At 39.7% G+C, this 25,837-nt stretch overlaps 2 protein-coding genes across 4 annotated transcripts; one reads left to right on the forward strand and one right to left on the reverse strand.

Moving 5' to 3' along the window:
• Positions 1 to 2,274: 2,274 nt before the first annotated feature.
• Positions 2,275 to 18,080, forward strand: rad23b (RAD23 homolog B, nucleotide excision repair protein). The gene is made up of 10 exons (XM_018755204.2): positions 2,275 to 2,511; positions 7,564 to 7,645; positions 10,653 to 10,732; positions 11,358 to 11,557; positions 12,407 to 12,462; positions 13,249 to 13,376; positions 14,236 to 14,374; positions 16,337 to 16,464; positions 16,810 to 16,962; positions 17,389 to 18,080. The coding sequence occupies exons 1-10, from the start codon at positions 2,446 to 2,448 to the stop codon at positions 17,500 to 17,502; spliced, it is 1,146 nt and encodes a 381-aa protein (XP_018610720.1). The 5' UTR covers positions 2,275 to 2,445; the 3' UTR covers positions 17,503 to 18,080.
• A 3,389-nt stretch (positions 18,081 to 21,469) lies between these two features.
• On the reverse strand, positions 21,470 to 25,479 carry klf4 (Kruppel like factor 4). 3 transcript variants are annotated; one of them, XM_029253108.1, is made up of 5 exons: positions 25,201 to 25,476; positions 24,904 to 25,030; positions 23,133 to 23,910; positions 22,878 to 23,042; positions 21,470 to 22,284 (listed from the first exon to the last, which is right to left on the reverse strand). In XM_029253108.1, the coding sequence occupies exons 1-5, from the start codon at positions 25,203 to 25,205 to the stop codon at positions 22,109 to 22,111; spliced, it is 1,251 nt and encodes a 416-aa protein (XP_029108941.1). In that variant the 5' UTR covers positions 25,206 to 25,476; the 3' UTR covers positions 21,470 to 22,108. The 3 variants fall into 3 exon arrangements, with proteins under 3 accessions (XP_029108941.1, XP_029108939.1, XP_029108940.1); XM_029253106.1 differs by having other exon boundaries at positions 22,878 to 23,910; positions 25,201 to 25,479; XM_029253107.1 differs by having other exon boundaries at positions 22,878 to 23,910; positions 24,904 to 25,111; positions 25,201 to 25,478.
• Positions 25,480 to 25,837: the final 358 nt, after the last annotated feature.

Genomic DNA, 25,837 nt, shown 5'->3' on the forward strand with positions numbered 1-25,837 from the left:
GACTCGAACCCCAGACCTGCCAGAGAGCGGGACCTGGCCAAGTTGCTGCGCCACTGTGCCGCCGCGCCCCCCCTTGGCAAGTTTTATTCTCATAAATCAAGGGTGTAATTACTGTTTTGATGATACTTTTTGTGCCTTCTTGAGTCCCAAATATGTAGCGGGTTTGGCCAGGTCCTGCTCTCTGGTGGGTCTGGGGTTCGAGTCCTGCTTGGGGTGACTTGTAATGGACTGGTGTCCCATCCTGGGTGTGTCCCCTCCCCCTCCAGCCTTGCATCCTCTGTTGCCGGGTTAGGCTCCGGTTCACCGCAACCTTGCTTGGGATGAAGCGGTCTCAAACAATGTGTGTGAGTCCCAAATGGACACATTTACGTTAAAATATCATTAAATCCCATTAAAATTGATACAATTACTTGAAGTTTGTCTCCGTAGCATTTACATTTATTAATTTAGCTGACACTGTTCTCCAAAGCAGGGGGACGCGGTAACGCAGTGGTTTCAGCCAGATCCTGCTGTCTGGTGGGTCTGGGGTTCAAGTCCCACTTGGGGTGCCTTGTGACAGACTGGCATCCTGTCCTGGGTGCATCCCCTCCCCTCTAGCCTTATGTCCTGTGTTGCCAGGTTAGGCTCTGGCTCCCTGTCACCCCATATGGGACAAGTGGTTCAGATGATGTGTGTGTGTTCTCCAAAGCGGCTTACAATGTTAAACTACTTAGAATGATTTACCGATTTATACAGCTGTGTAATTTTCACTGGCGCAATTCAGGGTAAGCATCTTTCTGAAAGGTATTACAGCAGTAGGTGGATTCAAGGTGCTACATATTATTACACAGTATATGACATTATGTAGCTATAACTTACCATACGGCCATTTCCTTTGATTGATTACTCTGCGATACTGTATGGCTGTCCAGCTCTGCTCAGTCAGCTCTTTCAAAGCCATTACATACCATACACTTGACAGACACAAACAAAACATGTATACATATTACATTTGATGTTTATGTATTAATTTAGCAGGGGGGCACGGTGGCGCAGTGGGTTGGACCAGGTTCTCCTCTCTGGTGGGTCTGGGGTTCGAGTCCTGCTTAGGGTGCCTTGCGGCGGACTGGCGTCCCGTCCTGGGTGTGTCCCTTCCCCCTCTGGCCTTACGCCCTGTGTTGCCGGGTTGGCTCTGGTTCCCCGCTACCCCGTGTGGGACAAGCGGTTCTGAAAATGTGTGTGTGTGTGTGTATGTGTATGTGTATTAATTCAGCAGTTAATGCCAAAAAAGAACAGTATTGAAAAAAGTAATCAACAAAAACAATGGAAAGTAAATTTAATTCATGGGACAAGCTGACATTGTTTTACAGCCCAAATGGGGAGTGATTACTGAGACTCTAAGAGGTGAAACTAACAAGCAAGAGGAAACCCCATGTCTCATTGTATGACTGTACAAGAGCCATTTTCGTTTTAACAGAATCTGTCCTGGTTACTCCGGATCAATGAATTAAAAAAAATATTAAGAAGAAAATGGGTTTCCCTGGTGTTACTCAGGTGGACTGCTTTGCTTCCATTGGTGTGGAACCTTGTTTGAGACATTTCACACTAACCGTCTGTCATGAGGAGGCCTGTGGAACAGGACCTTGTGGGTTTTTCCCTTAGGCGGATGAGACGGCTGGGGTTCTCAAATAGTGACACCTGTGATCAGGCACTAGGTTGTGGGTGGAATGAGCACTTTGCTTCACACTGTTACATGGCTTGATGGAGCCCGGTGCCTACACAGCCAAAAGAAGTGGGTGAGTCACAGCACACGCATGGCTGTAAGTGTATATCCGTTTTCACTCGTCTTATACAGATGTGGGCGTCATGCTTCAGGAGGACCCAGACACAGAATGGGGTAATTACCTGTGTCTAAAGAAGGAGAAAGAGGTAAAACATGTTTTTATACCAAACTGTACTGTGATAAATACACAGCTGAAGGAACCAATGAACAAGACTAAGAAAATTAAAGGTATCCCACTGAGGATGATGGGTTTACTTTAAATGAGACAGAATATCTGTTCTTTTTTATTCTTAGGGTTGGTAAGAAATTCTCCACGTTGCATAAGTGTTTTTACAAAACACCCAGCGAAATCATATTAATAAATACAGTTCTAAAGAGCGCTGGGCTAGTCTTTGGGCAGACTGACAATACAGTAATTCTCAGACGTGTATGCGGCTGCTGTTCGTTGCAGCGCAGGAGTGTCTGCGCATGCGCAGAAAGCTGGCGTTGTCTGCGCATGCTTAGTCACTGGAAAGAGCACGGGTTTGTTTAGGAGCTCAGAAAGACAGTAATGGCGGCGGACAGTCTGTGATGAGCGAGCGAAAACAGTTGGGAAACTAGTCGGGAGCGTGTCTCTTTATTTAAAGACGTGAAGTGTGGATAAATAAAGTCGTTACGTTTTATAAAATAGGCTTGCGACCAAGATGCAGATCACTTTGAAGACCCTCCAGCAACAGACGTTTAAAATCGACATTGACGGAGAGGAGACGGTAAGCGCGCATAGAAACGTGCGCGGCTTTCAAGATGGTACACGGTGACGGTCGGGACGCCCGGAATACACTGATACAACTTAAGTTCTCAGCACCGCATTTGTACTTTCACACAGTCTTAGCAAGATTACGTTCCTAGATCGCCGCCTTGCTGTTTTGATTTCAAAGAAACAAGCTGCTTGTAAGCGTAATCGATGAACGCGCCTTTAAAATATGGCTATCTTGGCTCACTAAATATTAGCATTAGCAACGTTGACACAGCTGGCTAGCTAGCTAACTATCTAACAGTGAACAATTGTACTCTTGACAGTTCACTGATGACACAGCCTTTAAAGTTTTGTCATTCGGCATGTTCAGAGTTTAATGTCATGTAACTTATAATTTGAACAGTTTTGAACATTCCTACAACAACAACAAGATAGATTAGTTTACCAAGTTTGCTAGCTGCGTAGCTAACTACACCGTGCTAAACACGACCGAGGCCGCACAAACTGACATGCTTTTAAGATAGATTATACACTACAGCAGGCTGCTTTTTCCGAAATTTGCTCCTGGGTCCTGCGTTTTTTTTAGCCACCATACGAAGGGAATAGTAAGATACATTTAGACAGTTCTGACTTGAGAGAATTTTTGAATTGAGCCCAACCGTTAGCTAACAGCTTGTTAGCATTAGCCATTAGCTACGCTAGTTGCTTCACTAAAACTTGGCAACTTTTCACCATCCGCATCCCGAAAATTGGAATCCCAGCTAAAAGCATCCGATTGTGTAATGCTTTCATTTCTCCCATTTTAAAGGACTGGTTTGTGGTGTAAATGATCTTTTTAAGACCTGCAATTTTATTTAGAGCTCGTAGTACCAGAGCGAGGAGTTGACGTTATTTGTCGGTGAAGTCAGTTTCCTTTTAAAAAAGACCAATCGCTATTTTGTCTGCTCTACTAGGCTAGCGCACACACAGGTTGCGATGATAATCATATCTCGCTTTTCTCACCGACGGTTTTACAAAATACATTCCTTATAACTAAGCTGAAGTGTTTTGAAAGACTCGTTTGTGAGGTTTCATAAATTTTTGGTGTTACGGAAAGGTACAGCTCTTATACGGGCAGCTGGCGGCGTAGTGGTTAGAGCGGCTGCCTCTGGATCTAGAGGTTACAGGTTCGAATCCCACCTCCAGCTGTAGTACCCTTGATCAAGGTACAACCCTAAATTGCTCCTGTAAAATTACCCCGTTGTACAAATGGGTAAATACTAAGTAAGGTAAACCTGTAAGTCTCTGAAAAAAAGCATCAGCTAAATAAGTAAATATTTGTGAGCTTGTGCTTGAGGTCTCTCTTGCTATTTTAAGGAAAATCATGTATTTTCCCTTCCACAATGTATTTGTGTATGACCCATGGTGCATTCCTACATTGTATTCCCATGCATTTTGAATTTTACTAGTGTGTTAACCTCTTCAAAGAGTGGTGGTTTTTCAGTTTTCCATTTCATAGCAAGGCCTGATTTACATTTATTCATTTAGTGGATGCTTTTCTCTAAAGCAGTTTACTGTGTTGAGGTTTACCCATTTACACAGTTGGGTAATTTTTACTGGAGTAATTTAGGGTAGGTACCTTGCTTAAGCATCCTACAGCTGGAGGTGGGATTTGAACCTTTGCGTCCAAAGGCTGCAGCTCTAACCACTACGCTCCCAGCTGCCACATTTCTGATTTCATGATGTTCCTTTTGGAGACAGTATCAGCAGCCCAAAAATCTGTATCATACATGGTTTTATGAATGATTAAAACACTTACTGAATAGTGTTTCAGATATGCTTAACTGTTTGCTGGTGACTTGTGGTATGCACAAAATTATCCCTAATGCTAGTGTAAAATGAATTTGTCTGATGTGTTGTCACATTTTAAATTGTTTATCATGGGGTCCAAAATTAATGGGGGATTTTGTTGAATTTTGGGTAGTACAGGGGTTTTCCTGCTGATGCATTTTATTTCCATGTAGGCATGGTGAAGCTGAGTCACAGTGAATTTGTATTACTGAAATAACTACTGTTTTGAGGAAACAAGTTACACTGTTGGGTTTTAGATATGATTAAGGTAAACTAAATTTACTTGAACTTTAAAACATTGCTCAATATTGTACTATTCAAAATTGTACACCAGAATTCAATCCTGTTAGTGCTGGGTCCTGTACTTTAAAAGTCAATATTTGCACTGTTGATATGGTGTTTTCTGTTTTCTGCAGTTAGGCTAACATATGCCGCCTTCTTGATTTTGAAACTAAGGATAATTTTGTTTTGAATTCTTCGTTTTTGTGCTAATACTTAATGTATTTGTTCCATTTCTAAAAAATAAGTTAATTTTGTTCCCCTAATTTATTTATTAGTATTAAACCCACGCCTCTACATTGACAGTTACAGTGCCAGTACAAAAAGTTTTTGTTCATCCTTGTTTGCATGAGTACTGCATCAAAATTACAAGTTCTTGTCCAAATACAAATATAATGAAATCTTTGGACTTTGATTTGAGTTCTATTTTTTTTAACCAGTATGCTTTTCTTGGTATGTTATCTACATTCAGATTTGTTCACTTCTGCTGAAGTATCCTAAATGCATGTAAGTTTCTTTGAGTAAAAACAGTATGCTAACAAGATGCAATGTTTGTTGGAATTTCCCACATTATCAAACTGGTTCCTGAACCAATGAATACAATTGGAACTGAAAGTCAGTCTCTAACTCATCTTTGTAAATACAAAGTCACTTTTACTGTTATGTTCCAATCGTCACTCAGTATAGATAATTTCTCATCACATGGTAGGATTTTGGAGGTTTGGAGCCTATCCTAGAAGCATGTGGCACTAGGCTAGGCAGGATACTCCCTGGATGGGGTAGCCGGTCACAATAAAAGTTTAATTTACACGATTCCTACAAATTACCTGTGGGTTAGGCTGTGTAGAAATCTCAGATAATGCAAAAACTAATTATTTTATTCACTTGAAACATTTAAATTTAATCTAAAATTACTGAGAACAGAAATGCTTAATCACTACCTCCTATTCACTCCTCATTGTTGCTGATTTATCCCTTAAGCATTATCAAGTTCTCAGACTTATGGCCACTTTCAGCTTTATATTCTATCTATACAAACAATAAATGCTTAATAATGCAGGCTTCTCTTGTATTTATAGGTTAGGATGAGAAAAGTCTGTCATGTAAAATAGAAAATTGAAGAAAATACTGACTTCAAAATGGATATTCACAAATTTGTAATTCTGAGCATTAGTTGCACATGGAGCTAGTGTGCTTCTGATAGGAATGAAATATAAGTGGCTTTCTGTTCTGAAGATCTGGACTTGGTCTGTAGCAGTAGAGTTTATAAAGCACCCTTGATTGACTGCATGATCTTGTGCCCCAGAATAATTGGGGCACGTGCTGCCAGCAGAGTGTCCTTGTGGAATGCAGGGTTAGAGAACTGCTTGCAGTCATGCTCAACGGGGCTCTTCCTTTCCTGTTCAGCTGTTACTCTTTCTGCGTCCCTGATTTAGCTTGGAGCAATTCAGGCTTAGACAGAGGTTCCCTCTGTTTTCAGTATCATCCACACCAGATCTTTATAGAAGAGTCAGATAAATGGTTATAGATTTCCAGTGCAATTTTATGAGATAACAAAACAATCAATTCAGTCCATTGACAGTGTATGCATAAACAGTGCTGTGAATGTGAAGTATGGCAAAAGGACAGTCTCAATCTGTAGGATATTTACAAAGTTCTTTGTTGAGCAGAGACATATACTATATATTTTTAACATTACTAGTTTTTCTTATAAGCTAAGTAAGGCCATTGAGTTTTTCCATTGTTTTGCAGTATGTGTAATACTTTTGTTTATTATTGCCTTGGTAGGTTGGGTGTATATAATTTAAAAGGTTTTCTAGAGAACAAACGTTTTTTGAATGCGAGTGTGGAGTTGGCAGCGAGTTCATACATATTTAACTGTTAATAAAAAAATGTGTTTTAGAGTCTTGTCCTGTTAGAACCCACTAATCTCCATTTAATAAAGTTTTCAGTGTATCAAGTGGCTATTGCATGTCTACTTTTATGAAGGAAATTTTTTTTTTTTTTTTTTTGTGAATGTAGCCCATGGGAGTTGGCTTGCTTTATGCAGTGCAGGTTTTCAGTAATTATGGCCTTGTTAAACCTGTGTTTTTCAGATGCCATAATATATGATGCTCTGACTTTCTTTTGTGTTATAGTTTTTTGTCTGATTGAAGGGCTTTTACCAGCCAACACTGACTGCCGTCACAGTTTTCCCTGTGTTATCTTGTTTGATATAGAAAATAGTAGTACAAAAATATAGTGAATAAGAGTGAATATGGATATCACATATGGATGTGTGCGTTAGATATTTTGGGGAGTTCTTATAGTCAGATAATATTAATGGTTTATCAGTATTTTATTTGTGATCTTGAAAAATGCATATATTTCAATCTGTGAAATGCCGACATTCTACATCTTGTTTACTTGAGTGAAACACGTGCTCATTTCAAAACAGAATCTACAACTGTCTGAACTACTTTTAAAAATGCACAGAAAATCCCTAAATGTTCTTGGAAGAATAACACAATCTTCTTTATAATTGTAAGCATGGTGAGTATGTTGCATGTAGTTTGCTGCTGTTGAGCTGTACTATTGGAAAACAGGTGCGTGTACACTGAATAAAGGCTGGCATTACAAGTTTTTTTTGATGGCTTAATTTCTTACAATGCTGTAATGGAATTACAATTCTTTATGAAATGCTTTTAAAAGTAGTGGAATTTATAGAAAAGGAGTCAGTCTGTTAAACCTTTTAGCTGCTGAAGGTTAGCTTTCTCTTGCCACCGATGGGGTACAGTGTTAATACAAGGAACTTACAAAACCAGCCAGAAATTTGTCACTTTTAGATTTAGTTCCTCAGTTTGTTGTGGCTTAGCTTTAAGGTGTTATACATTACATTGTTGCATTTAATACTGTTTAAAATGTTACATATTACAATGTTCAATATAATTATTTCATTCAATGTTTTTGTAAACAGGTAAAGGCGCTAAAAGAAAAAATTGAAAACGAGAAAGGAAAGGATGGTTTTCCAGTAGCTGGGCAAAAATTGATATATGCAGGTATGTCATTTTTATTATTTTTTTTTTTTTTTTAACTACAAAGCATCATTGTGTCATGTAGTATTTAGCTGACAGCTTTTTCCAGAGTGACTTACAATGTTGCATTATACTGAACTCCAGCAGTAATCCATCCACTTATTCACCAGAACAATTTAACACACAGACAAAGGACACTAGTTTTCGGTTCACCTGAAATACATGTTGTTGGACTGTGGGAGGAAACCCACGTAAATGCCGCACTGAGTGGGGATCAATCCCATGTCTAATCATGAACTACAAGCAGAAAACCCACAGCATCTGTGCCCCCGCAGCACAGCTTGTTCACATTTATTACATGTTATGGCTTTCAATGGATTTATATCATATATTTATACTAGTCACACACTAGTGCAGTTTATTGGTGTTAAATATGGTTGGGTCATTTTGTCAGTTGTAGTGATAGCCCCAGAAATAAGCCATCCTAATTAGGAGGTTGATTAATCAGCTTTTAGAATGCAGTTAGGCCTGATTTGAGCCAGTATTGTCTAATTGTCTAATATAATGTTCTACTACTTAAACCTTACCAGGAAAAGTCAGATTGACAAAACACTTTCAGAGAGCCACATCGTGCCACACTCAAAGGGAATTTTTGTAGACCTCTGGAGAGAAAAAAAAATTGCTGAATCATATTACTCTGGAAAGGATTACACAACCATTTCTAAGGCTCTGAAACTTAAACCACAGTTAGAACCTTGTTCATCAGTTGGAGAAAGTTTGGAATGGTAGTGAAACTACCTAGGAATGGCTAGAATCTCTCCAGAAGCAAAGTAATAAAATCATTAATGAGCTCAGCAAGAATCCCAGAACAATATCTGGAGATTCACAAGCTTCTGTTGTTAAAGCTCAATTCCGTATTCATGATTCCACAATAAAGCACTTAAAAATAGGAAGGTGACTAGGTGGTAACCACTGTTCAGAGAAAAGAACATGGAAACTTTAGATAGTTTAGCAAAAAAAAGCTGTTTCTTTCTATCGACATTTGCAAGAATGTCTTGTCTGATTTAATCAAAGTATTACTTTGGATGACTTGGGCCCCATTACATTTGGAGAAAACAAATACATTTCAGAATAAAGTCTTTCTACCAACAGTGAAAGGGTGGTAGTGTGAGATAGTCTGGGGATGTTTTGCTGCTACAGGACCTTGGTGTCATTAAAGGAATCTTGCATTTCTCTTGTGAAGTGAGGAGTGAGCTAAAATTTTTCTACATTTCAGAGAGATTCAGGTGAACAACTTCAGGAAGCTTTTAATTGCAGTCACTGCTGCTGAAGGTGGCATGATTGACCATTTCATTATTTTCCACACCAAGGAAATGACTCAAAAACAGTAATGTTATGGTAGGATTTTCTGCATTTCCCCACATTTAAACTGAAATCTAACAAATCACAACACAGAGAGAAACAATTCAAATCTGTTACACCAGCAAAACCATCTACATTTATTCACTTAGCAGATGCTTTTGTCCAAAGCGATTTACAACGGATACTGTGTTGCGTTACTAGCCCACACCTTATTCACCAAGGTGACTACACTGCTAGATACACTATTTACAAGGGGTTACTCATCCATGCATCAGTGAAACACACTCACTCTGTGACACACACTATTTGGGAACCTGAACAGCATGTCTTTGGACTGTGGGAGGAAACTGGAGCACCCGGAGGAAACCCACGCAGACACGGGGAGAACATGCAAACTCCACACCCACTGAGCAGGGATCGAACCCACGTTCTCTCGCACCACCTAGACGCTCTGAGACAGCAGTGCTAATCGCTGTGCCACCGTGCCGCCCAACAATCTACCTAAAAGCTCTTTTTCTCTACCTTCCAGTCAGCCTTTTATGCTATTTTGGATAATTGGCTGCACTTGGGACTGTTGTCCAATTATCAGGCTGCTCTCAGGTGCAGCTGTCAGCTGTCTTATAGGGCAAGTGTTGCCAGGTTATGGCCTGCCATAAACCTTTCTTCTCCATATATCAGGTTTATAAACTCAAAACAGCGTCATTTTTGCATGTTATATCCTCATTTCCACCAGCTTATTTCTGGCAGCAAGACAGGAGATGGCCTTTTCGCTAGCATAAATAAAGCTTTAAATCTCTCAATCAAGCGAAGATCAAATTGTATAAAAGATTTGTTTGGAATGTATCACAACCCCTCAAGCAGCATAGTGTTTGCTAGATGGTGACATAGTGTTTTTTGGGAACTTCTGTTTCTTTTTGATATAAACATCCGTGAACTAAATTATAAAAAGTCTCTGTCTGTTATATCATGTACCTTATCTCTCACCCTGTGTTTGTGAGGTATGCTCTGGATCACTGTCACTTTGCATTGGACAAGAGTTTATTGATAATAAATGAATGAATAAAAGCGTAACATTAACGGAAAAGCTAGCAATCATAGTTTTTCTTACAAATATGTTGGTGTTATTTGCATATTTAAAAATGCATTTTATGCCGGTTTCTAATTTTAATTGACATTTTTGATTTGAGAATCAAGAATTAAGAAATTGAATTAAGAAAAAATGATCCCTATATTATAAGACCTCACCCAATCGGGTGATTTCGCAGAATGAATCAACCACATTAAGTGAAGGATTGTTGTGCTGTTAGAAAAGCCAAAAAGATCTGAACAAATTTATAGTTAAAAAAAGCTGAAAGGTGCAAATGATTTTTCATAACATCTTGCAAAATGTTTTTTAAAGCTGCATAAATTGTTAGAAAAGATCAGTCATTTAGTTCCTACCAGGGAATTTTTTTGTTTTTAAGTAGCGGTGTCTGCTTTAACAGTGTTCTTTCTGCTAGCCGCTTTCTTAAGAGGGATATCCTGCCTAAGCAAAGTGCCTTCATTTTATTAAAAGATTTTTGGCAATGCTGCCATTGGCTGGGGTATTTTTTTTTTCTTTTTTAGTAGAAGATTAATAATTTAAATTCATAAGTGTTAAGTGTAATTTTTTAAAAATTACTTCCTTTAGGTAAAATTCTCAATGATGACACAGCACTCAAGGAGTACAAGATTGATGAGAAGAACTTTGTGGTTGTCATGGTTGCTAAGGTAAAAATGATTCTTTCCAACCTCAAATTCTGCAGTGTCCTTAGTGTGTCTGGCAGTTTTTAATTTGATGCACAAAAATGGGAAATGTTTAATAATGGTACACAGACCATGTAGAAAAGGTAAAGTCTTTATGGCCAATTAAACAAAATTGATAGCTTTCCTGTACCTTAGAATAGTTTCTCCTTTTATGTCTGCGATGACAAAAATTTCAGAGCTGAGTTTTGGTTGACGTACTTGCAACTAGGTCAGCCTCATCTGAAAGTGTCTGAAGCTGTACCATGCTGGTAGAAGTATAATTTCAAATTAGGGCAAGTTCAGGGTAACATCAAGTGACATCCAGTGAAAAATTGTCAAATTGAGTGAGAGAAATCAACCAATGGAAATTCTATAATCAGTGAAGAACAGTATAAAGGTTCCCACAGTTGATTCAGCACTGCTGATTCCCCCCCCCCCCCCCCCCCACATGTTCTAAGATTTTTTTTGAGATGAAATTGTGTCTTGGTTATTAAAGTATGTCCATTATCTCTCAATATGTGAAACCTTAATATTTTAGAAGCAAATGCACACAATACTTATGTTTGTTCATCTACATTCAGTGCCCTATGCTCCTCTCTCCTTTCCACAGCCTAAAGCAGCCCCCTCAGCTGCCCAGCCTTCTTCAGCTTCTGCCACAACGTCCACCCCTATCCCCACCACACAGAGTACAACAACCCCCACACCGGCCTCCTCAACTACAGCTGAAAGTCCAACTGAAAACACTACCCAGGAGGAAAAGCCCACTGAGGAGAAGCCCCAGACAACCACAACCCCAACTTCTTCCGTGAGGTACCTCATGCACTGGAAGTTTCAAACTGATTAATTCATAAGTGAGGGAAACCATAATAAGCTTACCTTTTGGAAGATGAACATACCAAACAAGCTGTGCTCATTTGTCATTCTCATACAGAACCCTTTAATAAGGTCACCCAGTTTGGATATCGGTATCTGGTACCTGCTACATAATGTAATAACTTGAAACTGCTTTATAATACACATTTCAGCCGTCACACAAAATGTGAATGTAGTCATTTTTATAGAGCTTCGATCAAGATGAGTGTACAGATAAGTAGTGGTATGGGTCAGTTGAGTTTCCAGTGATAATGAATGGAGCTGGAAAACTGATATTAAACCTTTGCAGACTTTTATTATTAACTACCCTGTAGGCCCAATATAATGTGACACTAATATTTTTGTTCTTAGAAATAAAATACAAAAAATTTTTTTCATTTTCGCCATAATTTAAAATTTTTTTGCTCATTCACATTTAGGAGTCGTCATATCACCTTGCACTGTATGTTTTGTGTGGTGTGGCGGTCCAAAGAGAAATGGAATTTTCTTCTCCTGTATGTGTAACTCACATGTAGGCAGAGTGACAATAAAGTTGACTTTGAGTTATAGTTAAATCCTTTATGTTGGTGCTTCCTAGCAGTCAGACATGCAGCCTTGGTAGATTTAAACTAAATATGTAATTACGATGCAGTGGAGACTCAACACAGTTAAAAAGTTTGGACCAGTTACAAGGAATTCATGGTGCAAATTATGAAAAAGCTGGAAGATAAGTTGTTGTATTTACCTTTGTATTGCCATAATTTTTTGACAGTTGTACAAAGGACTTCATTTTGAATTTCCTTGCAGCTCATCAGGTCTCCTGACAAATGTGAACATTTTTGAGGAGGCCACATCTGCCCTTGGTAATTATGTTCACCACTATTTAACCGTCGTCTTTGTTGTGAATTGAATGAAGTCAGTGTGCCATAAATACAGATAATGAAAATGACAAACATTAGTTCTGATAAGGTTGGTCTGCAAACACTGTCTGTAATTGCCCATTTGAAAAAGTGAATGCATGCACCGTACCTTTACAAAGGTACCCTATCTCGTCTATACCTGTGTATAAGGGTTAATGGTTTTATCCATCCAGTGTATTGCTTTGGTCCTTTGTAGTGTAATACCACAATAGTATTACATCATCTACTGTTGGAACTTTGTCGTATGTGGCATTGGACCTATTTGAACATTTGCCTTTGTCAAGTTTCTCAGGACACAATTACGCTGGTTGCAGTTCTCTTAAATTGCTAACAGAAAGTCACTTGGTGGTGCTCGATATTCAGCATTGGTTGTTCACTAACTTATCTGTCACTGAAAAAGAAATGTATTTCAGTACTGCCTTTGTCAAATATGTCATAGTTTTTGTTTTTATCTTGTTTGCTTTTTTAACACAGGTTCTATAGCTAAACTGTTTCTGTAGTTAGGAAGGACAGTACACGGTCTTGGTTATGATGCTGCCATTTTCAACATTTTCTGGCTTAGGCTTTTGCCATCAGCTTAACAGCATTGATGCATGTACTTGGCTCAAAATTTAATGTTACAAAGTCAGCAAGCAGTAGCTGATTCGTATTAATTTCACTTGCTTTTGTGTATGTATTTTATATGTTTAAGAAGTGTGGCTTGTCATAGATTGTGTCCTTGCTTTCTAGTGACAGGTCAGTCCTACGAGAACATGGTGACTGAGATCATGCTGATGGGATACGAGCGGGAGCAGGTGGTGGCTGCACTGAGAGCCAGCTTCAACAACCCTGACAGAGCAGTGGAGTACCTGCTGACTGTGAGCTCATTTCCATCAAACCATTACGTGTTTACCTATGATCCCTGTTCTGCTTTGTCAGAAAAGTACAACTGAAAAGAGGTTATTTTGCAATACTTCATTGATATTAATTTTTTGATTTGTTCTAATTTTTTTTTTTGTTTTCATGCTATTTAAATGTACCTATTTCTAATTCTGTTGTGCATTTAGTGCTTTCTTTTAGAACAGAGGTTCTTAACCTTTAACAAACTGCATACCTGTTTAAGAATCCAATGTATGTCATGGACTCTCATTAAAAATAAAACTGTCAAATTCAGATAAAATATTGCACTTAATTGATTTCACTGAAGGGGGTGCGGTGGCGCAGTGGGTTGTACCACAGTCCTGCTCTCCGGTGGGTCTGGGGTTCGAGTCCTGCTTGGGGTGCCTTGCGACGGACTGGCGTCCCGTCCTGGGTGCGTCCCCTCCCCCTCCGGCCTTACGCCCTGTGTTACCGGGTAGGCTCCGGTTCCCCGTGACCCCGTATGGGGCAAGCGGTTCTGAAAATTGTGTGTGTGTGTGTGTGTGTGTGTGTGTGAGAGAGATTGATTTCACTGAAACTTGATTTCTATCACAGTATTATGTCATGGATTTTAATGGGATAATAGTTTATTATATAACATAATTAGTTAGAAATCATAATTTTCAAAGCAACTTAATATACCCCATGAAGCCTGTCCGTAGACCCCTAAAGGGTTTGTGGAACCTAGGTTAAGATCCTGATTCTTAAAAAAAAAAAAAAACCTTATCGGGCTAGACTTTCTCCCCCTGTCTTAGCGGAATGAAATTGCCTCTCTGCCTTTGACAATGTAAATTTTCAGCAGAGTGTCTTCCACCTCAGGGTATTCCAGCAGAGGGGGCTGGTAGCACAGCAAGTAGCCCTGTGGTGCCTCCTTTAGGAGGAAATCCTGGTGGCCCCGCTGGTTCTGTGTCATCACCCTCCAGCACCATTCCGGCACAGTCTGTCACCACCAGTGGGGGTGAGTCAGAATCCAACTTGTTTATTTTTGCGCACACATGACATTGGGCACACGTGCAAATGGATGTGTATTGGCAAACATTCATAGACATGAACAGAGAAACAGATTCACAGACACAGTCAGGGATGTGCAGAGATAGAAACACATGAAGATGCAGAGAGCTGGACAGAGGAAGACAAAGGACAGAGAGCAATATTATCCTAAAAAGCAGCTGTCCCTTTGCACATTGACAATGCTACCGTAAAGGTCAGAAAGTAGTGATTTTTGTCTTCATTTATTTAGCTGATGTCTTGCCCACAGTGACCTTCGATGTTGGATCTGAATGATGACATTATCAAATGAATGATGTGATGTAGCTAACATAAGGTTAAGATTAGACAAACTGGACCCATTAATAACAAAATTATTTCTGTCTTGTCTTTTAATGTTGCATTTTCATTTGTTTTTTTTATCAATATCCATTTCCTAATAAGTGCTTATTAATAGCCAAAGGCTATCCTCTAAGCATAGGAAGTGCAATCCCTTAACTGAGACATTGTGACTATTTAGTTGACAGATAATTGATTATCATGAGGTCAGTGCATATGTCTTTTGTCCTGCAAAGCATGAAGACAGTATGCTGTCACAGGAACTGAGTTACTAACAAATTTCTGATCTCTGCTGTAGTATTCCTGAGCATGGTACCGGATTTCTCGACGTAAATTACTCATCTCTGTTAATGGCTTCATCAGTATAAGTATCTTATTGCTGCAAGTTGCTCTGCTGAAAAGAATCTGCTACATGAATTTTAACTAAATACTGAATCTGCTGTTTCAGTTGTTATATATATTAAGTGCTGTGGTTGGCTAGTAGAACGTTTATGCAGTAGTTGGTTTTGGAACGGGGTAAGTATGGTGTGCACTTTGCAGAGTGAAAGATACAGTAGGCAGTGGATAAAATGCTCATTGTTGAAGTAGAGTGTGTAAATGCGTACGTTTTTTTTTTTCATAAGTTGTGGTTTTCTGTTGTACAAGACTTTGTTACATGAGGGCTGAGTGTATGACAAAAACTAGACTTTTTCCTGAAAGCCAGGGAAAGATTGAATGACTTAGATGCTAGACTGCCAAGGTGAGAGTTGAAGAGATGGGTGTTCATTATGCAGTGCAAGGTCAGGAGACAATAGTGCACCTCTTCCGCAGAAGTTTGTTCCATAGCTTGGGAGCTGAAAGAGAATGAGCAGTCTTTTCTAGTGTTTCTGGGAAGAGGAGGCACAGAGAGTCTGCTGTGAGAGGTCAGACATGTTAACATGGAGGTCAGTGGGGAGAGTTTTTTTTAAACTGCATCCCAAAAGTAATGGAGAGCTAGTGGAATAGTGCAAGTATAGCAATGAGTGTTGCAGCTGAGCAGAAGCATTTTTGAGAAAGCAGTCATATAAAAGATTTGAAATATTCGGGAGGGTACAAGTGTCTGAACAAATAGCTGAGTTTGCACAGTCATGGTGGAAAGTGCAGATTTTGCAGATGTGGGTTAGTGAAGAAATGTAATGATTGTATGTGGAAGATTTATTCAGACTCTTAAGGTTTTGTATAGTAGGTGACAGTAACAAAGTAATATTATGTAGAGAAATGTTAAGTGGAGAGGAAATAATACTAAGTAGGGCATATCAGATTTTGAGAAATTATTTCAGGTGTCGGTTGTTTATCTGTGTTATGACATTCCTGATCAGTACTGAAAACTAGGAGCTGATTGAAGGAAAGGAGATTTGGGGATCATCTGCACAGTGGTAACTATTTGGGACTTCAGCAAGTTCAGTAAAGCATACATTTCTTGAACGCAAGGAGTAGTTAACGGTCATCAAGCTGATGGTGCAGGTCACGTGATCTGGTTTAATGAGGTCAGGGCACCTCGTTGGAAGGCACATTGGTTGCAAGTGTTGTGGTATCTTATAGTACTTTGTGTTTCATGGTTCTTTCTGTGTTTCAGCCAACCCACTGGAGTTCCTCAGGAACCAGCCTCAGTTCCAGCAGATGAGGCAGATCATCCAGCAGAACCCATCGTTGCTCCCAGCCCTGCTCCAACAAATTGGGAGGGAGAATCCCCAGCTACTACAGGTATATAGAGCACATCTGCACTTAGGAAACTGTAGAAGACAGATGAAAGATTTTTGTTTTGAATAGCTGTTACATGTCTGTTTAAACTGAGACCTTCATTCACCTAAAAAAAACTATTCAGCTTGAGCCCCTGTTGTCAGTTCTTTGGGTAATCTCCGTGCTGATGTGTAATTCCCTTTGTGAACTGTTTAGTTGCCATCAGTTTCTCTGGTTTCCTGAATTTGCTATTCTAAAATGGGCTTGTCATGTGAATTCTGTCCTTACTTGACCTTTAATCCATTTGCCTGCAGATCTCAGTATGTCCAGCTTAAATGATTTAGAGCTTATAAAATATCTTCCCTTCAGCAAATCAGCAGTCACCAAGAGCAGTTCATCCAGATGTTGAATGAGCCAGCCATAGAGGGGGGTCAGGGTGGAGGTGGAGGGATGGCAGAGGCTGGAGGTGGCCACATGAACTACATTCAGGTTACCCCACAGGAAAAAGAAGCCATTGAAAGGGTAGGTACATATATTAGTCATGAGTTGACCAGCAGTTAAGGGATCATTGTTTTTTGTTAAATTGTCCATTTATGCAATGTTGCGATACAAATCATTCTTATTTTTTACCCAATGTGTATTTTTATAGCCCAGCTCACGGAAACGAAAGCATTTATCTTATTACTAATGATGTGGTAACTTATAAAGTTGTCGTAAGAGGGTTTGGGTTTTCTTGGAAAGAAACAAAAATATATAATAAGAAAATATAACCGTTAAAAGCATGTGTTGCATATGATACATGCTAGTTAACACAGGGGTTACCAGTAAAATGCTAATCAGTGACATTTTATCTCTGTGTAAAAGAAAACAGTATTGCATATTTGTTGAAAGTGAGTGTAAAAAGAAGCAGGTGCACCAAGTTGACCACTGCTTTGTGTTTACTTATAGCTAAAAGCACTAGGATTCCCTGAAGGACTCGTCATACAGGCTTACTTTGCCTGTGAGAAGAATGAGAACTTGGCAGCAAATTTTCTTTTACAACAGAACTTTGATGATGATTAAAGGGAACCTAGTTTTGTTCAGCTTTTTTTCCTCTCTTTTTTTTTTTTTTTTTTTGACTTGCATCAGAAATTTGGCCTTTTCTTTCATAGATTTTACTACAGTGTATCTTGGTAACATGGGATCAACTTCTCTGTACAAAAAATGAACTGTTTATGAAAACATAAAATTATTTAATCAGTAAAACCATCTTGCCTCATCAGAAATCAGCTGTGTGCAATCTGCTCTTCAGATAGGTTGGATATAAAACTGATTATATTATCAAAGAAATGTACTGATTGAAAATGTCAATTGTCACATGTCTCCCAGTTTCCAAGTGGTCATCGGTAGTTGGGATTTTCTGGTTTTTTTCCATGCACCAGCATTCCTGTTAGAACTTTTAAATGTTTTTTCCTTCCCTTTATGGCAGAACAGTATAGTTAGTACTGTTTACTGCAGTTTTTCACAACAGTAAAGTTCTGTTTTAACCATCTGTCTAAGCATAATGCATGCAAAGTTTTCAAAATCTTTTGGAAATGGCACAGAAACATGAAATATTGCTGTGTTCTCATACAGATGGAAGAGAGCAATTCATTATTGTGTTATCGAACCTTTTATGGCATGTAAATTGCTTACAGTAGGTCTTAGTGTTGACATTACCAATTACTACAATTTACTGTTATTTTTCAGAAAAATAAACTTTTGAACATATTTAATATGGGTTATGTTTATTTTAATCAAATTTTGATTGAGTGATATTTTAATACTTGTTTCCCAAGTTTGTAGCTAAAAGTAAATAGTGGAGCCATTGTATTAGCAGCATATGATTTCCATACAATTTCCAGCACTATTACATAAAAACAGCAATTGATTACATTTGTTTTTTCCACTTTTTTCCTCTGAAAACTGGATTATTAAACAGCTCAACATGCAAAGTTTTTCTGTTAAATTAATTTGTTCATTGGACCACGTGTATTAACTTTCTAGTTCATGAAGTTGCTGAAAGGGCCTATTAACTTCCCTAAAATATACAGATAACTTGACATGGATAAACTAGTTTCCCACAGCTGTTATATGGCTTTCACTAATGGAAAAATGAAGTTTGATTGCGGAGATATCATTGCTATATACATTCAGTATACAGTGTTAACTGACAAAAGCAACGTAGCCTTACAATCGAAAATAAGCTGGACAACCAATTGCATAGTTCTTTCTCTGTTTAATCATTAATGTAGTGCAGTACAAATGTTGGCCACACGATGGCAGAAATTGCCATGAAAACAAAGTGCAGATAAGTTCTCCATTTTTCAGGGCACAGAACAAAGTACTCTGCTTAGGCTTGTTTTTAATACATAGAAAAGCAAGTAGCATGGAGGTTAAGTACATTGTCTAGTGACCTGCAGGTTGCTCGTTCAAAGCCTACTAAATGTGTGCACCACTGAGCACTTAACATAAATGGCTACCATAAAATTACCCAGCTGTATAAATGGGTCACATACTTAAAGCAACACCTGATGGTTATCTTGTAAGCAACACTCCTGCAAAGTAATTTGCATTTGCATGTACTATTAAGGTGGCTGAATATCCCATTCTAAAAGCAATGTACCCTAAGTGATCGTACCACCCTCCTGCTTTATATTGTGATAACAATACTCAAAATAAAGGTCATTCTGTTCGTGGGTAGGTTTGAGCTCATCCATTTCTGAGGACCGTTGCAGTCTCCTGTATACCCTGAAGGGGGTGTTGTGGTTACAAATTTCAGCGTTCTTATTTCAGCTGAAAGCTCCTTTTCAGGTTCACGACACCTATATTTTTTTGGGGGGGGGGGGGGGGGGGTGTTGTACCAAATGAGTATGGAGCAACTGGAAAAAAAATAATTAGAACCTTCACCCAGTTTTGGTAGGTATGGCTTGCAGTAGTCCTGTTCTCTTCTTGAGGAATCCGGGTCATGGTCTTGCAAGGTCTGTTTCTGCAGTTATGTTTGCATCTCTTTGTTTATTCTTGCATAAAAAGTCCTTCTGTTGAGTGTAGTTTGGGGTGCAGAGGATTAGGTTTTGTTTACTATGTCTGGTAAGAGGACCTGGTACCTTGGGGGGTGATACAAGACTGCCAGCTGACATGACACCATGAGTCCTATAAACATGTTGGTGTTTGACTTCTCACAGAAATGAGAATGTCAGGCATTGGAAAAGTAATATGCTATTATAGTAGTATCCCAAGTGTAATAACTTTTATTAAAGTTTAAAAATAGTGTATGTGGAGATGAGTAGTTTTTTGGCTGTCATTAATTAATCATTAGCAGAACTGAGCTTTCTTTGTATGTTTATTTGCATGTTTTCATACCTTTTATCTAAATAATCATAATCCAGGAGCCATTAGTAGCATTGCAGTTGCTTTCAAGATGATCAGTTCACATCCACAGCTGGCACCATAATGGTTAGTGGTGTTGCTTTGCAAGTTGCAAGTGTCTGGATCAAATGCCAGTTGTGTTGTACCTTTGGTGAAGACATTTAACCTTTAATTGATACAGTAAGAATGTTCTGTATAAATGGATAAATTCACTAAGTAGCATATCATACAATATTGTAAGATACCTTGTGTCAGTTAAATTAAAAGAAAAATCAACAGTACACATCAGATTACATGACTAAATATTCAGCAGATGTAACAAAATGTCACATCCAAGGATGGCAAATAGTTATATCTTAAGTTTGTATCCAGCTGTATACAGTGAGTGTGCAACAGACTATTGTTAACAAGTGCTTTAGTGATAAATATAATTTTCAATGACTTGTCCTTTATAGGAACAGAATCAATGACTTGCACATTGTGCATAAACTGATTAATTGGGACTTCAGATCAAATGATATGACAGAAGTGAATCCCATTGAGCACTTTCTCTTGCCTCATATTTCTTCCCTCTGACATATTAAGAGGGAATGTCATGAAAACAAGACATGCAAGAAATGTTTGTACTAACCTTTTCAGGTAAAACTTTGCCCAAGGCAAATTTCACTACTATTCACAATGTTAATTTATGTGTTTGCTTTATGCTATGGAGAAGCCAGCTAAAAATATCAGAACACAATGAAAATGGGAGTGCTGAAGCTATAATAGTCTACATAATCAAAAAAATGTATTTGAACTTTTCCTCTTTTTACAGTTTATTTGTTAATCTTCATTATTCAATCATGGTAACATTACCACAGAGATCAAAGAGCACTGGAGGCTAAACTACAAGGTTTTAATTTGGACTGAAAATTAATATAGACTTACTGCCATTTAATACATTTCCAAAGGGGAAAAAGAGCAAAAGTTCAGTTTAAACCATAAGGTATCATGCAGTTGTTCACTTTGATTGCCATATCTTTACCTGCACTTCATTACATGCTTTACATAGTACTCAGTGTAAAATTTTTTAGACTTTAAACATTGATTAATCTTCTTGTGCTCCTTTAACATCCCATAAATTCCAAGTGTCTGACTCTGGTTGGTCTCTTCTTAGTACTTGGTTGTATAACAGATGCTATACAAAGTTTTTGTAGTAAGTCAGGTGTTTTTGATTAAATTGGTGCATAAAATAAATCTTATAAAATGTAATTTTATAGTACGATAAATTTCTCTAGCAGGATTTTATTTAGAAGAGAACAAAAGGCATTTTCCATAATTAAGTCTCTTGAAATGTTAAATATTATGGTACTAAGACTGCTGCTTTATCAGCAAATTTAACCAATGTTTATTGTAAATGGTCTTGCTGATAAAATGCTTCATACAGATAGCAAAGATAAAAATAACTATACAAGGTATAAAGGTTCTTTTAAATGTATTAAATACATTTTATTTGTTGCATATTTGTGATATATACAAATTCAACTTTAACAAAACAATTATTTACAAATATACAATATTAAAGATCACAGATTATATTAGATATTGAGTGTTAGCATTTGTTCAGCATATTCTGTTCTTTTAATGTATGTCCCATATATTGTTTTAAATTATTGCACTTTGCAACCACAGCACAGAGAAGACTGACTTCACTGCCGAGAAGCAAAACATTCACCTGATTGAAGTCAAGCATGTGGAATAAACTTTGAGATCCTCACAGATATTCATATGGCACTAGAAAGATAAGCTGCGTCTTTTGTTCCTTTGGTACCATTAAATACACAAATCTGAGCACCATTCTGTAACATACTTTAAATTATTCTGTACCCAAATTTAATGGCTTATTAGGTCAATATCAGAAGTTATATTAAATACAACACACAAATGGTGTGTTCTAGAAGACAAATGGAATGGAAACAGTTGAAGGCCTCTTAGTTACTGGTAGTCACTTGTTTGCATTTTCCCTGAAATTCATACATTTCCAGTCGCTTTGGCACTTGGTCCTCCAAGTCTTGTCAGTGTAGGGATTCCAGTTAAGTCCCAGGGAACACAAACTGATCTTAATGGGTCTTGAGCAATCTCTAGGTCACTGGAAGCCAACAAAAACATCTTGATGTCCAAGCCCTAGATGAGATTCCTTTGACATTGGCAAGAGCTTGTGTCGTAGGGTCGCAGTCTGAAGGCAATGTGCGATAGGTCACCAGTTCACTTTGAGCTTTCCCCTTCCAAAGAGGATCAAGTCCTATAAGTGCCGTTTCATATGCAGAGCCAAATGGTCGGACCTTGAGAAAGCACGGTCACATTTCTGACACTGGAAAGGGCGATGGCCCGTGTGTTTCCTGTAGTGGCGTGTAAGCTCATCAGAGCGGGCAAACTTCCAGCCACAACCCTCCCAGTCACAGTGATAAGGCTTCTCTCCTAAACAGCAGGTTTAAAACAAAGTTACATTCACTTGAAATGTAAACTGACAGGACTGCTGTAAAAATAAAGTATCTGTACCATATCGCATAAAACAGTATTCAACCTGTGGTTGTACTTAAGGACATACAACTTTTCCACAAGTCAACTCAGCTTTCTCTCTATAGCTACAGTAATGACAATAGAAATTTACAGCAAGCAGTGTAAGAGCTATTTTGTGCATGAGCAGTGAAAATCAGTACAATTGCTGCCATGCTGTACAAATGTTTGTTATTAACTCACTCATGAATTTTTATGCCAGCTTAATGATTTACAGCTTTACTTTTCAGTGGAACCACAATAAAAATACCAATTCTCTTAAGTTTTTTTTTTTTTTTTTTTTTAAATTAAACTTTTGCCTGTCATAACCTTTTCTTCAAAGTTCAAGAATCAAATTACTTTCATTTTACTTTCACAAAATATTTCCTAAATTGTGTTTATCCAGCTTTAAAGAACTAAAGTAAATTTTCAAACAACAAAACCGTGACGTAATCATTTTCAAACTCATCAACGGCTTGATCAATAATCCTTTGTGCAGACAGGACTAAACCTACCTGTATGCGTCCTGTGATGTGCCTTGAGATGGGAGCTCTTGGTGTACGTTTTGCCACAGCCTGCATAGTCGCATGTGTGGGTAGCTATCCTTTTTCTGGGCCATGAACGGCGCCCTCGCTTGGGTTTAGGCTCCTCTGGCAAAGAGTCCCCAGGGGACAAGAGCTCTAGGGGTGAAGAGGGTGGGGTGAGCATCGCCTCAGGCAGCAAAGGTGGAATGTGCAAAGGTTCTTCATAAACAGTGAGATAGGACTGACCTTGGTACTGCAGGGATGGAGGCGCCTGGAAAGGAGGGTAGCCCGCAGAAATATGGTAGCCTTGGGAGAGAGGCAGTGGTGGGTGGCTTAAAACCTGAGCGGTGGGGAGGTGGTCTCTGCTCATAACCTCTTGGGGAAGGGATGCTGACGTCTGGCTGGCTACCCGAGGCCGGCCTGAGGTAAAATCATGAGGGCCAAGAAGAGGTCTTTGGCAAGTCCCAGGATGTGAGTTAACACCGTGGTGGGTGTCCATTGGCTGGCTAATGGTGCACGTGCTAGGGTTCTCCTGCTTTATCCTGGGGCAAACAAATGACACAGAGGGCTCCAGGGAAGTGCTGCTTTTGCCGACATTAATGCTCTGGCTGTACTCCGCCATGTCCATGGTGGTCTTGACTACAAACTTTCCATGAAGACTGGTGGGCTGCAAATAAGCAGGGTCCAGCTCAGGTCTCATAAGTTCTGCTACAAAGCCCCCTGACGGGGGCACGTCATTGACATCTGGGATTGTGTAGAGAACGTCGCTTGCCGTGCCCTGAGGGGAGGGCAACTGGTAGGAAGCCGGGGAGGTGGGCAAGTTTCGGCAACTGCCCACTGTTGAATCCTGTTGCTGCTGCTGTTGCTGCTGCTGCATTGTGTTGGATAAGATGAAGTCATAGTCCAGCAGATCCAGGTCTTCAGGATCCTTCTTGACCAAATTTGCGTGAATGTCGTGATCGGGGTAACCTCCAGATGAAGGTCCACATGGTCTCTTTAGATGGGACAACTCCTCTCTCCATCTCTAAGGAGACATGAAAGGGAAATGTTTATGAACCTATCCAGCATAACCAACATTGATACACATATTTCAGAAATGGAATGGTGTTTTAAACCTCGATAGGCACAGCTTCAACAGTAGACGTCACAATAAATGGAACACCAAAAGGTTTGAGCCTACTTCAAAGATCTTCGAGTCAGTTTGTATAGATACTCTATTAAAAAAAAAAAAAAAAACCAAAGCAAAGGTTCTGAGGAACAGGAACAAGCAGCTCAACAAAACCTCCAGTTATTTTCTCTACTGTAAATCTGACCTAAGCACCTCTTTCAAAGTATTTATTCCCCCAAAGGGCCACACGACCAGAGAAAGGATGAACAACTGAAGGTTTCTTCATAATTAAAAGTGTATTAAAGTAGTTGATCAAACACTTAAGTTTTGCTTGTACAGTGAGCACTGTTGCAGTGTAGAACTTGGCAAGGAGTTAAAGTAAAGTGAAACGAAACTTCAGTGTGGCTCAGGTCGACAGCAAAACAGGTAGGTGTAGGTAGGTAGGTAGGTGTGTGTGTCTGTGTGTGTGTGTGTCTCTCTCCACTGTCACCGCTTCTCATTATAACGACTATAAACGTTACTGGCACGACAGAGGTAAAGCCCCGGGCAGATCTACGGTTCCTGGATTAAATCCCCTCTCCTGCTGCAGTACCCTCGATCAAGGTACAGTGCTTACCTTGACCTGGTACAGTAAGAACGCCCTGCCTGCTGTAAAAATTGGTAAATCACCGTAAAGTTAATTATCTCACGCTGTCCCCTGGGACAACGTGTTCATGTAAATCATGTGTATTATATAAAACGATCGAAAACAACAACAATAAATGTGTGCGCAGGGCAACTCGTACATGAATCATTTACGTCACACCAACATGTTGTACGTATGTATGTATGTGCGCGCGTAGAAGAAGAGAAGAAGAAGAAGAAGAAGGCAGAGTGGGCGGCGGCACTGCGAGCGGCTCCCGCACTCACCGATGCGGCCAGTCCGGCTGCCGCTCCGGCCGATTTGCTCCTCACGCCGGCGGGGCCGCTGGCGAACGTGGATATGGAGGGCAGGAGCGTCCCGCTTAGCGCCATGTCGAAGTCGCTCGGCGGCTGCCTGCTGGAGCACAAGAGCGTCAGACCTGTCTGTCACCGCTGACGACGTGACCTCCCAAAACTTGTTTCTACGATGCTCTCACTGACCAAAAAAAAAAAAAAGAAAATATATATACATAGTCTACTGGTTATAACTAACAAAATAAGTGAGGTGAAGGAGAAAGCGCGCACCTCATCAATGACTAGTTCTCCTTTTAATTCGCTTTAGTCTCCTGTGTAAAACAACGCGCCGGTTGTTTTGCATGAGTCGCGACTGCCGCTTCTCGGTCCGCGAGTCAAACACAAAGTCCGCGCTCGCGGCGGCGCGTGGAGCGCCGCGCCGGGGCTCTCGAGCCGCAACCGCCAAATTGGATTACGCGCGAGACAAAACCCGGGGATTCCCCGCGCCCGCCGGTACCGGCGCTGCCATGCAGAGGGACTCTGCGCAGTAACGTGAAACTGGCGTATTGGACCGCGTGAGACGGGTTTCCCTACTTTTAAAATCAGTCCCGAAGACACGCCTCCCCGTTGCCCCGGCGACGCCGAAAAACACGTGACGCACGAAAGCAGGCAGCTGGTGTTCAGTGCCGGTTACTGTTTAGAAACAAACAGAGCGATAGCAACAGAGAGAGAGAGCGGGAGAGAGGGAGAGCGGGAGAGAGGGGCAGGGAGATATCGCGTGTTTGTCTTTCATTCACTTCTAATGCGGAAGAACCGGATCCGCGCGAACCTACCTACAGCCACATAAAGGATATAGGCAGGTCTTCGAACTAAAACGACAAAGTAGCCGTAATGTTTATTTTAATACGAAACCATCATCATGATGAAG

This window comes from Scleropages formosus, chromosome 6, assembly GCF_900964775.1.
Source record: "Scleropages formosus chromosome 6, fSclFor1.1, whole genome shotgun sequence".
In the NCBI taxonomy this organism is placed as follows: Eukaryota; Metazoa; Chordata; class Actinopteri; order Osteoglossiformes; family Osteoglossidae; genus Scleropages; species Scleropages formosus.

Excerpts from the sequence above, each read along its gene's own strand:
- rad23b (XM_018755204.2), top strand. The coding sequence starts at position 2,446 with ATGCAGATCACTTTGAAGACCCTCCAGCAACAGACGTTTAAAATCGAC. Across the intron at positions 2,512-7,563 it reads ACATTGACGGAGAGGAGACG|GTAAAGGCGCTAAAAGAAAA; the intron begins GTAAGCGCGCAT and ends TTTTGTAAACAG. Across the intron at positions 10,733-11,357 it reads TGGTTGTCATGGTTGCTAAG|CCTAAAGCAGCCCCCTCAGC; the intron begins GTAAAAATGATT and ends TCCTTTCCACAG.
- klf4 (XM_029253106.1), bottom strand. Across the intron at positions 23,911-24,903 it reads CAGCCGGACTGGCCGCATCG|AGATGGAGAGAGGAGTTGTC; the intron begins GTGAGTGCGGGA and ends ATGTCTCCTTAG. Across the intron at positions 22,285-22,877 it reads ACATCACAGGACGCATACAG|GAGAGAAGCCTTATCACTGT; the intron begins GTAGGTTTAGTC and ends CCTGCTGTTTAG.